This window comes from Lepidochelys kempii, chromosome 6 (genome assembly GCF_965140285.1).
Source record: "Lepidochelys kempii isolate rLepKem1 chromosome 6, rLepKem1.hap1, whole genome shotgun sequence".
NCBI classification, from domain to species: Eukaryota; Metazoa; Chordata; order Testudines; family Cheloniidae; genus Lepidochelys; species Lepidochelys kempii.
This window is the reverse complement of record NC_136385.1, coordinates 10,301,981-10,316,526: the sequence shown is the minus strand read 5'-3', so window position 1 is coordinate 10,316,526 and position 14,546 is coordinate 10,301,981. Positions and strand designations below refer to the sequence as shown.

Below are 14,546 nucleotides of genomic sequence, written 5' to 3'. Positions count from 1 at the left end.
ACGCGCTATCTCAGAGTGAGCAGGGGTTGAACTTTTCCTTAAAATGTTTTTTAACCGAAAATGTTCTTGAGAAGGAAAAATTAATTTAAATGAAATTTCAGTTAAAAAAAAAATTCTATTTTGGATATTTTGAGTTTAGCAACCATTTTTTTTTTTTTTTGTTTTATAGAAAAAGAAGTTTTTAAAGAGATTGAATCAGTACAAAAACGTTTAGATCCTTATCAGGATGAAACCTTTTTGCTCAAAATGTGGCTTTCCCCAAGTCTTGTTTTGTGGGAAGTCAAAATTTCTTCTTTGTTCTGAAAACAGGGCCGGGGAGGCAAGAGTTTGTTTTGGGGGTGTTTCTGGGACCTTGCTCAGGGTTTAGTGGGTTCGGCACTGTTGGGGGCTGTCTGTGCATCGCAGGATGGGGTCCTCCCTTGACTTCTCCTGACCCCTGTGCCCTCCTCCCAGCAGATCCTGCCCCACAAGAAGCTGAGCCATCTGGCAGCCTCCTGCCTTCCTCCTCCTCCGCCTGCCTCCCCCGATCTGTTCGCTGCTGCGCCCCCGGGCCACAGTCCCCAACTTGCGACACTGGGGCATCGCCCCGCTCTTCCAGAGTGTCAAATCCAAGCTGGAGACCTTTGCTGACATCTTCCTGAGCCCGGCCAAGCCGCGCCTGCGCCCCCCACCGTCTCCCTGTCCGGACGAGGGAGAAGGTGGGGGGCAGCCGGCGGAGCTCCCCCGCCCCGAGGAGGAGCCAGCTCAGAGTCGGAGCGGCCGAGCCAGCAGGGGGCACACAGCTCACGCCAGGGGGTGAACATCGAGGTCAAAATTGCCATCTCGGAGCCAGCAGAGAGGAGGGGCCCTGGCGAGGCCAAAGATGACGGGGACGGGGACAGCATTGTGAGCCGCAGACCCCCCATCTGCCAGTGGCGCCTGAGCCCTGAGGACCCCAGCCAGCCCCGCCTGGGTCGCAGCTACTCCTGCCCTGACTTCCCCTGGGCCATGCCGTCCCCATTGCCAGCGTCCGCCCCCTGCCCACCGCGCCGTCGCCGTCACACGGTCTGCAGCCTGGAGGTGTCGCGGGAGTTGCTGCGGGGCCACCCCTCGCCCCCCGTCCTGCCCTGCCTGCGCAAGGAGGTCTTCCCCTTCCCCTCCCCAGCCTCCCGCCACCTGCTCAGCCCAGTGGTGTGCATGACCCGCTGCGACGAGGCCCATTCCTCCTGCCCAGGGCCACCCCACCACGAGGAGCCTGCCACTGCCCTGCTTTGCCCCAGGTAACCCTGCCCCCTGAGCCCCTGCTTGGCCCCGGGGAACTCTTCCCCCTGAGCCCCCCTGCCGTTCCCTCAGTAACCCTGTTGCTGCCTGCCACACCTGCTATCCCCTTCCTGCCCCTAACACCACCTCACCACCCCACCCTGCCCCAGATAACCCTGCCCCATCCCTCTTGCCACCCTGCCTTGGCCTAGGCCATCCCACTGCCATCCTGCCTTGCCCCAGCATCTGGGCTCCTAGTGCCGTGGCATTGCCTGGTCCTCCAGAAAAGGCCCTGAGAGGTTCCTGGTCCATATGGTCTTCTTGCCTCGCAGGGACGGCTCCCAGTGCCCGGAGCAGGGGGACAGGGGCCATGGCATCACCACGGGTGGGATTCTGCTGTCACACACAGATGCCAAGGTGAGGTGGAGCAATGGGAGGCAGCGCTGGACCCAGAGTCCCAGTGCACCGCTGGGGGGCGCTGTGCTGTGGAGAGCGGGGGGCTCAGCAGGGGCGCTGTGCTGCCAGGAGCGCGGTGGGGGGGGTGCCGTGCTGCGGGGAGTGGGGAGCGCCGTGCTGCGGGGAGCAGAGGCTTGGTGGGGGGCACTTTGCTGCGGGACAGGGCTCAGCAGGGCACGATGATGAAGGGGGCACTCTCCACTCACTGTGTGCATAACAGGGAATCTTTCCTGATCCTGTCCTATTTCTCTCCCCATTCCCTGCAGTGCTCCCAGGAAGAAACCACAGGGAAAGTGTCCCGCTTCCGCATCCGCAAGACCCCAGCCAAACAGCAAGCCAACCTCACGCCAATGGGCCTGCCCCGGCCAGTCAGGTATTGGGAGCTCTGGGGGAGGGGAGTGGTTGGGATTCAGGACTCCTGGGTTCTATCCCCAGCTCTGAATCTCCCCAGCAGTTACAGCTGGCCACAGGATTCTCTTCCATTCCTGTCGTGTGGTGGTTGTCCAGCCTCCATGTCCCACCCCCGAGGCTGCTGAGTCTCGGCACGGACAAGGGATTCCCGTGCGTTGTTGCTAAGTCCGGTCTCCCCATCACAGGTTGAACAAGAAGGAGTTCAGTTTGGAGGAGATCTACACCAATAAGAACTACCGCACTCCCACCGAGAAGCGGTGAGGGGGCCCAGGGTGCTGCTGCTGGAGGGGGTGAGGGGTTGGGGGTGGCTACAAGGGGGGCACCCCCCTCCTCCAACTCACAGGAAGGGGAGAGCCTGGCTTCAGAGTTGAGGTGGGGTGCAGGATGTTAAATCCAGCCAGGGTTGGTTCTTGCTGCTGGGAACCCAGGTGTCCAGCCCACAAACTTGCTGCCCCTCTAAGCAGCAGGAGGTGTTTGGTCCTGAGTGGAGGACCCAGGAGTCCGATCCCCGTTCCCCCGCCCCTTGTGCTGAGGGTGTCCCAGCTGGGGGACACCGTAGGTAAGGATCGAGGTGTCTGGGCTCCATTTGTACTATAGGCGTTCCAGCCGGGATACAGAGTGGGTTGGTGGACTCGAGCACCTGGGTCCCATCTAGCCCTCTCTCCTCCCCCGTAGGACCTTCGAGACGATCTTTGAGGAGCCTCGGGAGCGGAACGGGGCACTGGTGCTTACCAGCCAGCGCAAGCTGAAGCGCACCATGGAGTTCCAGGACAGCAGCCTGCCCCGCAAACAGCGCCGTGCCCGGCCCCGGGGGAGGCTGGCGGGGCGAGCGCCAGGTGGGCGCCGGGCCCCACCCCAACACCCCAACCTGGAGGAACTGCTGCACCAGCGCCTAGCCGAGCTGGACGCCCTGTTTGAAGCTGATGGGGACTAGGGGGCGCTGTGCACTGTCCAGATCCATGCTGGGCATTGAACCAGAGACTTAGTGGCCCCTCTGTCCTTGGTATTGCTCATTGGCCTGGGGGAGCTCCCAGAATCCTCTGGTATCCAAGGAGAGTAGTTCCCTCCCAGAAGCCTCTGCTCTTCCAGGGAGCATCTCCCCTGGGGCTATACCCAGAATGTTCTGCTATTGGATCCTCCTAGAGCCATCATGTCCTCAGGGGTACTCCCAGAATCCTCAGCTCCCCTGGGGCTCCTGGACCCATGTCCAAGCAGAGATCTCTCTGGGACAGAGATGTCCTAGTTCTGCCCAGAATCCTTTGCTGCCCAGGAGGAGACATCTCCCCCTTGAGCCCTAGTTCCACCCATAATTGGCTGCTCCCCTGGGGGCAGCTCTTGGTTGCTCCCAGATCTGCCTGAGCCAAGGCAGCTGTCCTGCAGCCAGTCGCCAAGCTGCCTCCACCACTGCTCCCCTCACAGGCTCCAGGTCCGGTCCAGGAGTGGAGTGGGGGTGAGATGAATGTCCAGCAGTTGTGACGAACCTTCCTGTTCTCAGCACTCAGTTGCCTACGCACAAATCCTCCTGGTGCTTCCATCGTCCCAGTGCCTCTGTGTAGCGCCCCAACCCCCCCCCCCCCTGCGGTGGCTGAACGTACCAGGGGGCTGATTGTTTGGGAGGGGGCAGTATTAGCCATTTTAGGGTCACCTCCCACGGAGTGCCTGGGGGGCTGGTGGCCTTTGTCCAGTTTGGCTGGGATATAGGGCAGGAGAGGGGGCTTGTGGGAAAAGGCACCAGGGCATCAGGTCCCTGTGTTTATTAGGAGGAGGGCATTTTCCCCTCTGAAGTGTGACTGCAGCCTTGGGGGCACTGGCAGGAGCCCTGGGTGTGGGGTGTCTCCTGGGCTGGGTCCTGTTGGATCAGTCAGTGGATATTTGCTGGTTTTATGTGTGTGGAGTTTTTTGAGATCTATATTTCTATTAAACTTTTCAACAAAAACATCCATCCTTTTGTCTGATCTGCTTCATTCATGCTCTCCCTGGCACTAGGGGCCACTGTGCTGCAGGGGGGAGCTCAATAGGGGGCACTCTCCCTTTGCAGTCAGTGCTGATCCCTACACACCATTAGGGGATGCTGTGCTGCAGTGAGCTCCTCAGCTGGGGTCTGAGAAGTAGCGGATGTAGGAGGAAGCCGATGGGAGGTAAGCCCTGAACCTCAGTGCCCTGTGGGTGAGAGATGATATGTCCACCTGGAGCTGCTGGCCTAACTGGCCCAGGCTGTTAACCCTAAACCCTACTGTTGTCACTAATTGACTGCTTGTTCAGGCTCATTTGGCAGCTCTGAGCCTGCCATAGTCCCTCCAATGCCATGCCAGAATCTGCCCTGCCTGTGCCCCATCTGTTAGGGGACCAGGGCCCCAAAGAGGGTTGGAGCTGCAGCAGAAGAGACTCCTGTTTTCATGCAAGGGAAAGCAGATGGGAGGAGGCCAGTGTTAAGGCAACTCCTTTACTGTAGCACCTAGGAGTCCTAGTCACAGTCCCGGTCTCATTGTGCTTGGTGCTGTACAAACAAAGTGATTGTCCCTTGAGTGCTGGCACTGGATTGGGATGAGATATCCCAGGAGGTTGGGATCAGAAATGCTTTTGCATTAGGTACCCAGCCGCTGTGTGTTGTTACATGAAGGAGATGGGGGCTGACTGCGGGTTATGAGGTGACAGGCTCATTTTTACCCAGCTGGATTCATCTGGGCCTTGGCCTAAGCCTTCTGTCAACAGCCATCCTTGGCCTGTGGGGATGGAGCAGCTGTGTCCCTGGCAGCAATGCATAGGCAAGCCTCCATACCTGGGTGTGGGGTCATACCCCCTCCCCACTGCTGTGGTTTGCGGTGGGGGAGGGATGGAGCTGGGTTTGGGCTGACCTGGTGTGATTGGGCAGGACTCTGAGAGCAGGCCAACATGTGACATGCATGGTGCTGGGGTTGGGTGGGGCACTGGGGCTGTGACATCAGAAGGGTGGTTGGTGACATCAGGACAGAATCAGGTCTTGTCATGTGATGTTGTAGTATGGTGGGGCTATGACATCAGAGTAGGATGTGATGTGATCAAGCTGTGCGGTGACATCAACATGCTTTTGCGTCTCCTGGGGACGTTGTGACATCACAATGTGGGGGAGGGAGAGTCCCGGCCTGGGGAGGGGCTGCAGGGACTACTTCTTCTAGCGGAGGGATTTTTTCCCTCTCTGTTCTTTCAGCACGTAGCGGAGGGATCGCACGCTGTGGTCGGAGTTGCGTCGCGTGCCGTGCGCAGAAGAGAAGAGGATCCGACGACGACGCGCACAGAGCCGAGAGAGTCGGGGGACAGTAGCGAGCGGGGCGCGGCCCGTGTAGCGGGAGGGCGAGACCAACCGGGCCCTCTCCCGTGGGGGAAGGAGAGACCGGCTCGGACCGAACCATTCCATCCCCCCCCCGCTCCGGCCAATCAACGGGGGGCGGGGGGCAGCGAGGACAGCGTAGGGCACGAGCCTCGCGGCCAATCAGCGCGGGGGTCGCGAGACGCCCCACTCCCCGCAACGGCCGCGAGACCCCCTCCCCGCCGTCAACGGATTCCTGCCCTCTACGGCCGCTTTCTTAAAGGGACAGAGCAACGTGAGGCGTCAAGGGGGATTTCTACCGGAAGAAAACAACCTCCCTCTTCTTCCCAGCGCCTGTCAATGGATTTAAAGGAAGCCCCGAGCTGGTAAAGGGGAGTTCGCTCCTGCCCCATTGTGGAAAGTGGTTTCTTGTCGGAGGACTTTGACGCCAGGTTCTTAAAGGGGACGCTGGCTGGCTAATGACGGAAGTGGCTGGTGAGATTTAAACTCCGGGTTCTCCAAAGGGACGTGGCCCCCTGACACGAATGCCAAGAAGCGGTTTCGGTCCGGTTTCTTAAAGGGGCAGTGACCCCGCGGGAGGCAGAAGCCGTTCGATCCGGATCCTGACCGGGGAGGCGGCTCCCCCCGAGCCAGGCGCGTCGGCTGCGGAGACTTGCACCGGGGTTGTTCAAGGCGAGGTGCCTTCCTCGGCACGTCAACCATTGCCATTGCTGGCAGAAGGGGAAGCCGGAGTCTTCAAGGGGAAGTCCCCCCTCCCCCGTCCCCCCCCCGGCGTTTAGATCGGGACTCTCCCAGGGGAAGTGGCCCCAGGCCGGCTACGCAAGCGGCTGACTGCGGTGGGGGTGCCCAGCCCACGCACTTCAAGGGGAGGCCGCACCCCAGACGGCACCCTCCCCCGCGCTGCACTTTGTGCGGGGAGGGATTTAAACCTATTCTGAGGAGGGGCCCCCAACCCCGCAAGGGGGGGGGGGAGGGGGAATGTGAGGGCTGATTAAAGGGGAGGCCTCTGCGAGAAGCCGCCTCAGCCCTTTCCTCCCCTATCCTTAAAGGGGAGGCCCCGCTTTTGAAGGGGGGGCCCCTGGAAAGAGGGTGGTAGCATGGTTTGTTTCGGCCGCAATTTAATCTGAATTAAAGGGGAGGTGCACCTCGGCCCGCCCCCCCCCCCGCCCCCAGGCTTGGCGTTTATGTCAAGGGGCATTAAACCTCTGTTCTTGGAAAGGCCTGCCTTAAAGGGGAAGACGCACAGAGCAGCCACTGTGGCGTTCTGAAGGCAAGGCCCCCCAAAGCAGCTGCCGCAGGGAGTTCGTGTTGGGGGGCCCTAAATCGGATTTCAAAGGGGACGATTGCCGGCGCGTGTCAAAATCCACCTTAAAGGAGAGGACGAAGACACACTCCCTCTGCTTCCTGGGGGAGCACCTCCCGCCTCCAGCTCTCCACCGGTCAGCGCCCAGAGGAGAGAGCGAGGACCCAGTTCAGAACAGCTGCCATGCAGCAGGCCGGAGAGGGGTGAAGGGCGTCGCAGGAAGAGGCTTGGCCAGGGGCAGCATGGAAGCAGCGGCCGCTCCTGCCCCCTGCTGGAGCGGGGGAGGTGGCAGGGCCCGGAGGTTGCGGCGCTGCTCGCGGCGGGACCGCGAGAGCCGCCGGAGCCAACGTCGGGGGGGACGACCGGGGGAGCCCGCCCACCGGGGTGTCCTCTCCTCCTCCTCAGACTCGGAGAGCGAAGGTCCCGCCCCGCCAGCCCCTGTGGCACCCGGTAAGCCCCGGCGCCGGCCTTTGCGCCGGAGGACAAGACCATCAGGCTCCTCCTGTAGCCATGAGGAGGAGGAGGAGGAGGAAGAGGATCTGATTGACGGTTTCGCCATTGCTAGTTTCATCAGTCTGGAGGCACTGGAGGTGAGGGGCTGAGAATCATCCTCAGCCACAGGCACTATAGGGCACAGGACACACATAGCAGAGCCCATTCCAAGCGAAGCACAGTGGTGTGTGACACACATACACCACACCCAAAACAGACAATTGTAGGCAGCCCAGCCCAGAGAGAGTGGATTTATGTGGTTATGTTTCTGGAGTACTTGGCATATAGCAGTGGAGGTGGGGTCATGTCTCGGTGCTGTGGGTTCCTGGGGGCTGGAATATAGTGAGGGACGTAGTTAGGTGCCAGAGGTTCCTGAGGGCTGAGATATAGTTGGGGAGACAGGGATGTGTTTTGGGGATGGGGGTTCCCGGGGGATGGGATATAGTGGGGGGGGCGGCAGGACAGCATGATGGAGGGGCAGTGTTGCAATGCCAGGGGATGTTGTATAGTATGGGCGGGGGGGGAGAGAACACACCTGTACATTGGAACCCCTAGCACTGGATATAGTGGGAGAGATGGGGCTATCTCTCAGTGGCAAGGGTTCCTGAGGGCTGGGATATAGCAGGAGGACGGGGCCATGACTTTTGTCTGGGATGCTGGGTGCTGTGTCCAGGAAGGTTGCTCTCCTTTGGGAAGAGGTGCTGTGTCTACATTGCCACTTTCAGCGCTAAAACGTTCAGGGGTGTGAAAAAAACACCCCTCCTAGCAACAAAAGTTTTAGCGCTGAACAGTGCCTGTATAGACACCTTGTTCGGGGTGGTTATTTTTTATCACTGCCAGGTAAAAAGCGTGGCCACAGGTAACACGAGCAGTGTAGACATACCCTAAGACACCTTCCGGTTAAGATGTGAAGCAGGGAATCCAGGTTTCAGGAATGCAGGGTGGGGAGCTCTCTGAGCTCCATGTGTTCCTGTTCTGCAGTGACTCATGCTTGCTCCTCTTGTCAGACTGGACTGATTACAAATCAAGGCGTGTACTCCAGAGTAAAGGTTGAACTCCACTAGGGCAGTTATAGTCTGCCATGTCACGCCCCCCAGGTGGCTGCTTCTCAGCACCAGGCAAGAGATCCCTACGTAAACCGTCCCTGTGCCCTGCCCAAGAGGTGGCCATATCTCAGCGTTGGGCAGGGGATCCCAGTATAAGCAGCCCCCCACACTCCACCCCAGAGGTGGCTGCATCTCAGCACTCTGTGAGGGAACTCCTTAGAGATGGCTGGGCAGGTGTCATCTGTCCTCAAGGAGCTGCTTCACCGTCTCCCCCTCCCCACAGAAGGACACAACATTGAGGACCCCCGAGCGGCTGGAGCATCGGCTGAAGCACTCGGGGAAGCGGAAGCGGGACGAGGGGAGTGGCTCAGAAGAGGAGGAGGGCCATGATGAGAGCTCAGAGAAGGGGTGTGGGCGGCATGCGGGGGAGCGGGCGCTGAGGAGACGCAGCAAGAGGAGGAGGAAAGAGGTCAGTGGAGAGGGGTTTGTGGGTTTGGGCAGGGAGAACTGAGGGGCTGTATGACATGGGGCTGCAAGAGAGGGTGGGGGGGCTGGGCAGGGGGACGGGGCATGGGGGATGCAAGGGAGGGTGGGGGCTGGATGAGGACTTTGGGATGGAGGCCGGGGGGAGTGGGTTACAGGAAATTCTCATGACACATGGCAGGGGCATCCCAACCCTGCTCAGCAGGGGGCGGTGCTGCCAATCATACCCCTTCATTTCCACAGGCCTCCCTCCGCTCCTACTTGGAAACAGGATACATAGTAAGTGGCTCCCTCGCGCTCCGCCTCTCCCCCCTTTGTCTGGCCCACGGCACCCCCTAGGGGCAGGCTCAGGCAGCTCGCCCTCCGCTCATCCCACCTTTGTCTTTCTCCCTTGCAGTGCGACATGGAGAGTGACCCAGGGGAGCAGGTGAGAGGCCCTGAACCCCACCCCTCCTCCTGCCCCCTCCTCCCATCCCCACCCCCTGAACTCCACCAGCCCACCCTTCCTGCTCCCACATCCCTGAATCCCCCCTCCCCTGGGTAGGCACATTCGGGAGGGGAGCCCTCCATGGGGAGCTCAGAGAATCAAGGATGGTGGGGAGCTCCTGGCGTGTATTTGGCATCAGGGGGCTCCCCACAGCCAGGGATAATGTGAGTTCATTTCTCTTCCTATCAGGCCTCCAATGATGACCTGGATCAATCGTTCACTGTCTCAACCAACAAAGGTGGGTGCTAAAGAAAAAGAGCGGCCCTTATCGAGCCCAGCACCCCCTGTGACATTACCCTGGGTACAATCTGGACTGTTGAACAGCTGTGTCCCCTTAATTTTTTAGCCTGCGCTGCCTTTTGCGCTGCTTTGCTGTGAGAACAGCCACTCCTGCTCCTACTCACTCATAGCCCCATACCTGCAAAATCACTCCCAGCTAAATGACGTGAGGGCTCTGGCCAGCCACTCATGAATTACATACAGGGCAACACCAGCAAATTCCCAGTCCCAGCCTTGTCGCCCAGAAATGTACGTCTTGTACTGCATGGCTCCCAGCTGGGCAATACGAGGCAGAAAGACAGTCATTTCATCAATGGAAAATTATATGCACAAACTCTGTTATCTCAAGTGGAGGTTCCCAAACGCTTCAATCCAAACACGCTGGCTTAGATAAAACAATAAAACAAGTTTCTTATCTCCAGAAAGAAAGATTTTTAAATGATTACAAGTAATGAGACATCAAACTCAGAAACGGTTACAATGAAAATAAAAGGGCAAAAAGGCAAACTAATACCTAACATCAGAATGGCCACACTGGGTCAGACCAAAGATCCAGCTAGCCCAGTATCCTGTCTACTGACAGTGGCCAATGCCAGGTGCCCCAGAGGGAATGAACAGAACAGGTAATCATCAAATGAGCCATTCCTTGTCACACATTCCCAGCTTCTGGCAAACAGAGGCTCGGGACACCATCCCTGCCCATCCTGGCTAATAGCCATTGATGGACCTATCCTTCATGAATATATCTAGTTCTTTTTTAAACCCTGTTATAGTCTTGGCCATCACAACATCTGCTGGTAAAGAGTTCCACAGGCTGACTGTGCGTTGTGTGAAAAAATACTTTTACAAGGAAGTACCTAGCTTAACAAGCTACCTTAACAAGCTAAGTGAACTTAAAGCAAAAATGTTTTTCTTGCAATAAGCTTACAGCAGTCTGGCTGGATTGCTTCAGCCAGGATCTCCCCCCAGTTCAGTGATGCTTCCTTTGTCTTTCCAACTTCACTGCTGCTGTGAGTAGAGATGCGGGGAGAGAGGTGATTTGGAGGCCACTGTTTCTCGTACCCTTTCCTCCTCTTTGAGGATCATCTCTAGCTGGGGGTCAGGCGACAGGCAGTCAGTTTACACAGAAACCCCCAACTGTGGCTTTGCCAATATGTAAAGTTTTCGCTCACACCCTTCTTCCTGCCAAAGAATGGCTGCTTATCTTGGTGGTAGTCCATGATGGTTCATTAGTTGTGCTGATACCTGGCCGGGATGTCAATGTGTCTTTTGTCTCTGAAGAACTGGTTTGGGCGTGCTTTTATAAACTTGGAACACGTTACAGCAATGTAATACAGTATAATCTTATAACTTCACATACATTGTTGCCACACATATTTTACTGGAATGATAATGTTCAGCAGATTATGAGTTTTCTATTACCACCTCACAAGGCATACATTTGTACACAATTTATCATAGTTTTTTGAAAAGTGGGAACATGGGGTACAGTCTGTCACAGCCCCCTAGCACTACACTGGGGCATAGGGCAGCACTGACTGCTGGGGAGAATGCTTCCTACTGAGCCCCCCACCCCGCTCCTTGCATGGCAGCACCCACCCACCCCACCCCCAGTGCTGCATTGGGGCATCAGGGGCAGCACTGGCAGCCAGGGGAGTGCCCCCTGGTGCTGGGTGGTCTCTCACTGGGTGCTGTCTCTCTCCCCAGCCTCGGGCCCAGTTGGTGCAGTGAACGGGAGCTGTGCAGCCAAACTCTCTGTGATCCCCAAGGTCTCAGGGCTGGAGCGGAGCCAGGAGCGGAGCCACGAGGCTGACGGGGACCCCCTGCTAGTGCCTTTCCTGCCCAAGGACCCCCTTTCTCAGGCAGCCCCAGCCCTCCCTGTGGCCCCAGCCCGGGCTCCTACTCCTCCAGCCCCGCCGCCCTCCCGGACACCCAACCCGGCTGCTGCCCGCACCACGCCCCAGCCCCGGGGTCAGCTGTCGGCGCCACAGGGGGGCCCAGCACCCCACATCCTGCCCCAGCCCACTGTGCATGGGAAGGGAGCGCCCTTCGCCAGCCCCACGCCGCCGGGGCCCTATGGAGCAGGGCTGGACCTCAGCATCGCCGGGTGAGTGAGCTAGGGAGTGCGTTCCTGCCTTGTTCTTTCCCCTTTCATTCTGTCACCTTTTTCCCTCATTCTTTTCTTGCTCTCCCCCCGTCTTATCTCGCATTCCGTTCCATGTTCCTTACCCCCTCATCTCCCCCCCCCCCCAAACTACTCTTCTCCTGTTCGGTCTCGCTCGTTCTTTCCGCTGGGCTGACTTTCTCTCTTTCTCTGTCTTTTGCAGGTGCAGCCGGAGCAGCGCACACGCCAAGCCCTTGCTGCCCCCGTGCTCCTCCTCCTCGCAGCTTCCTCCCCGCCCCTCCACCCCCTCGCTGGCCCTGCCCCCCCACGCCTTCCCTTCCACCCTGCGGCCCCCCACCCACCATCACCCACCCCTCTTTCCCCCTTCTCCGGGCCTGCCCCCACCCCCCCCTCTGCTCCAGGTCGCTGGGCACCCGGCCGCAGCCGCAGCCTTATCCGGTGAGTTGGGAGGGAGGCACGAGGGAGTGGGGGGTGTATGGCGAGGCTGGTGAGGGGGAAGGGAGGGGCTGGTGGGGCGAGTCCCATCTCTTCTGGGAAGGGGCTGGCAGAGTGGAGAGGGGTGGAGCAGGCAGAAGATGGTTCCCATATCTCCAGGGGAGAGGGGCCGGCAGGGGGATCCCGTCTCTCTGGGAGGGTGGGGAGGTGGCTGCTGGTGGTGGTGGTGGAAGGGGTTTCACTTCTCAGGATGAGGCTGGTGGGGGGTGCTCTCGTCTCTCTGGGGGTCTGAGCAGGAGAGGCTACAAGGGGGTCCCATCTCCCCCAGATAACTGCACCCCCTGCTTTCTCCTCTCCCTGCTCAGAACAAGAGCTGATCCGGCAGGGCCTGAGCTCACGGTTCCTGACAGCGCAGGGCGGGGCCGACATGGGGGCTGCCGCCATCCGCCCGCTGGCCTTCCAGTTCCACCAGCACAACCACCAGCACCAGCATACCCACCAGCATACGCACCAGCACTTCACCCCCTTCCCACCGGGCATGGTGCCCGGGCCCGCCCCCGCCATGGTGAGTGACCCTCCAGTCTGACCCCAGGGCAGGAGACACTGCCTCAGGGGGAGCGGGGAAAGGACATGGGCCTCTAGAGAGCACTGGTGCGTTGGGTTCCCCTTATACCCCACTTTTTTTCTTTTCCAGTTTGAGAAATACCCAGGCAAGATTGATGGGCTTCTGAGGCATAACGTGAGTGCGGCCTTGGCAGCCACTATTCTGTTCCAGGGGTTCCCAAGGGCTGGGATATTGTGGGGGGCAGGGCTTTGTCTAGGTGCCGGGGCTCCTGGGGGCTGGGGTATGGGGGGGCAGGGCTTTGTCTAGGTGCCGGGGCTCCTGGGAGCTGGGGTATGGGGGGGGCAGGGCTTTGTCTAGGTGCCGGGGCTCCTGGGGGCTGGGGTATGGTGGGGCAGGGCTGTTTCTAGTTGCCGGGGCTCCTGGGGGCTGGGATATTGTGTGTTGGCGGGGGGGGACGGGACGGGGACATGTCTCAATACCAGGAGAGGTTCTTCGAGCGGTGTCCCTATGGATGCTGCACTGTAGGTGCGCTTGTGCCCCCTATGCCTTTGGTCGGAGATTTCTCATAGAAGTGTCAGGTCCACTCGCACATGCATGCTTGTCAGCCTCCTGCTCCGTGCTGCTGTTATATAGCACTGCACGGGCAAGCCGCCTTCAGTTCCTTCTCAGCCGACTCGGCCAGAGACAGAGCTCTGACACCGGTTCCCGTTGAGATTACCTCAGCTGGATCCTGCTCTGTTATTCTAGTAGTTAGTTTGTAGTGCTTAACATTAGTGTAATTAGTTTTAGCTTCCTAGTTATGAAAAATAATTATTTTTTTAATGTGTTACATTTGGATAGATATTAGTTAGTAGATAAGGTAGTTCCTGTTCACTGGAAGGTTATGCCCGGTTCTCCCAGTGCCAAACGTTGTCTGTTGTGACGGGCATTCCTCAGTGCATTTGTTGCCTCAGAGAATCGCACATTGCCCAGAAGTGTAAATTCTGTCTGGCATTGAAATCTAGAGCCAGAAAAATTGGGGAGATCAAACTTCGGCTCCTCATGATGGAAAGCTCACTACGCCCTGCTTCTGACCCAGGCCAAGGGACTCCTCCTGTACACCAGTCTCCAGGAAAATATGCTACCTCCACTATCTCTCAACCGCTTTCATTGAGGGTATTGTAGAGGAAGACGCAAGACTCCTCTCATAAGCCTTCCAAAGGTCGTGCCCTGAGTTCACGAGGTAGAATCCGTCTCAAAAAATCCAAGGTCATAGTATCTTCAGCTACTTGAGCACTGTCTGTTCTCTAGTCTGGTACCCATGAGGCTGCTGGTTCCTCAGGTTCCGAGGGCACCACTAGACCAAAAGATGGCAAAGCCTCGGGCCCATCGAGATCATTGGTACCGTTAGCAGACCAAAGCAGCAAGAAAAGCTCTTCCTCTGCGTCCTTGGTACCAAAGAAGCCCGCTTGGGCTCTGACCACGTTTCCCTCAGTGCAGCTGAGACTCATAGAACCATCAGCTCAGTGCAGACTATGGACTTGGTACTGACAGCACACTCGGTACCACAGGAGTTTAATCTTCCCTGGGACCTCGCTGTATATGAGGCACCCAATTCTCCACTGCCCGTCTCCAAAGTATTTTCCACACCGAGTGCATCGAGATGGCCCGTTCACCTGGTAATTACCGTTTCCCCTCAGATTTCTCCAGGCACGCCACCATAGTGAGCATTCCACAGTGAGTTTGAGGAAGAGGATTCTGATGAAGACCTTGCCTCAGTTTCCCAAATACTGATCCAGGGCTCTCCTCCTCACCCCTATAGTGGCCCTTCTCCAGAAGTCTCTTATGAGTCTATGACCACTCATGGCACAAGATTGCAACCACCCCCTCCTATGCCTTATGCAACACCTCCTTGGCCATACTGGGACCCTTGGGCCTA

At 58.3% G+C, this 14,546-nt stretch overlaps 2 protein-coding genes across 3 annotated transcripts in view; both read left to right on the top strand.

The window, feature by feature from the left end:
• The window catches only part of PRR14 (proline rich 14), a 9,280-nt gene extending 5,232 nt beyond the window's left edge, over nucleotides 1-4,048 (top strand). Inside the window, 7 exon segments of the mRNA XM_078853469.1 lie at nucleotides 200-512; nucleotides 515-755; nucleotides 758-1,259; nucleotides 1,572-1,656; nucleotides 1,962-2,068; nucleotides 2,292-2,363; nucleotides 2,782-4,048. Coding sequence (XP_078709595.1) covers nucleotides 200-512; nucleotides 515-755; nucleotides 758-1,259; nucleotides 1,572-1,656; nucleotides 1,962-2,068; nucleotides 2,292-2,363; nucleotides 2,782-3,040 — 1,579 coding nt within the window. The 3' untranslated portion in view covers nucleotides 3,041-4,048.
• A 1,274-nt stretch (nucleotides 4,049-5,322) lies between these two features.
• The window catches only part of FBRS (fibrosin), a 31,899-nt gene continuing 22,675 nt past the window's right edge, over nucleotides 5,323-14,546 (top strand). For both annotated transcript variants that reach the window (XM_073350395.2, XM_073350394.2), the window contains exons 1-9: nucleotides 5,323-7,306; nucleotides 8,538-8,723; nucleotides 8,981-9,016; nucleotides 9,135-9,164; nucleotides 9,414-9,462; nucleotides 11,211-11,610; nucleotides 11,831-12,066; nucleotides 12,429-12,628; nucleotides 12,758-12,802. In XM_073350395.2, the coding sequence (XP_073206496.1) occupies nucleotides 6,959-7,306; nucleotides 8,538-8,723; nucleotides 8,981-9,016; nucleotides 9,135-9,164; nucleotides 9,414-9,462; nucleotides 11,211-11,610; nucleotides 11,831-12,066; nucleotides 12,429-12,628; nucleotides 12,758-12,802 (1,530 nt within the window). In that variant the 5' untranslated portion in view covers nucleotides 5,323-6,958. The remainder of the gene's footprint in view (nucleotides 7,307-8,537; nucleotides 8,724-8,980; nucleotides 9,017-9,134; nucleotides 9,165-9,413; nucleotides 9,463-11,210; nucleotides 11,611-11,830; nucleotides 12,067-12,428; nucleotides 12,629-12,757; nucleotides 12,803-14,546) is intronic.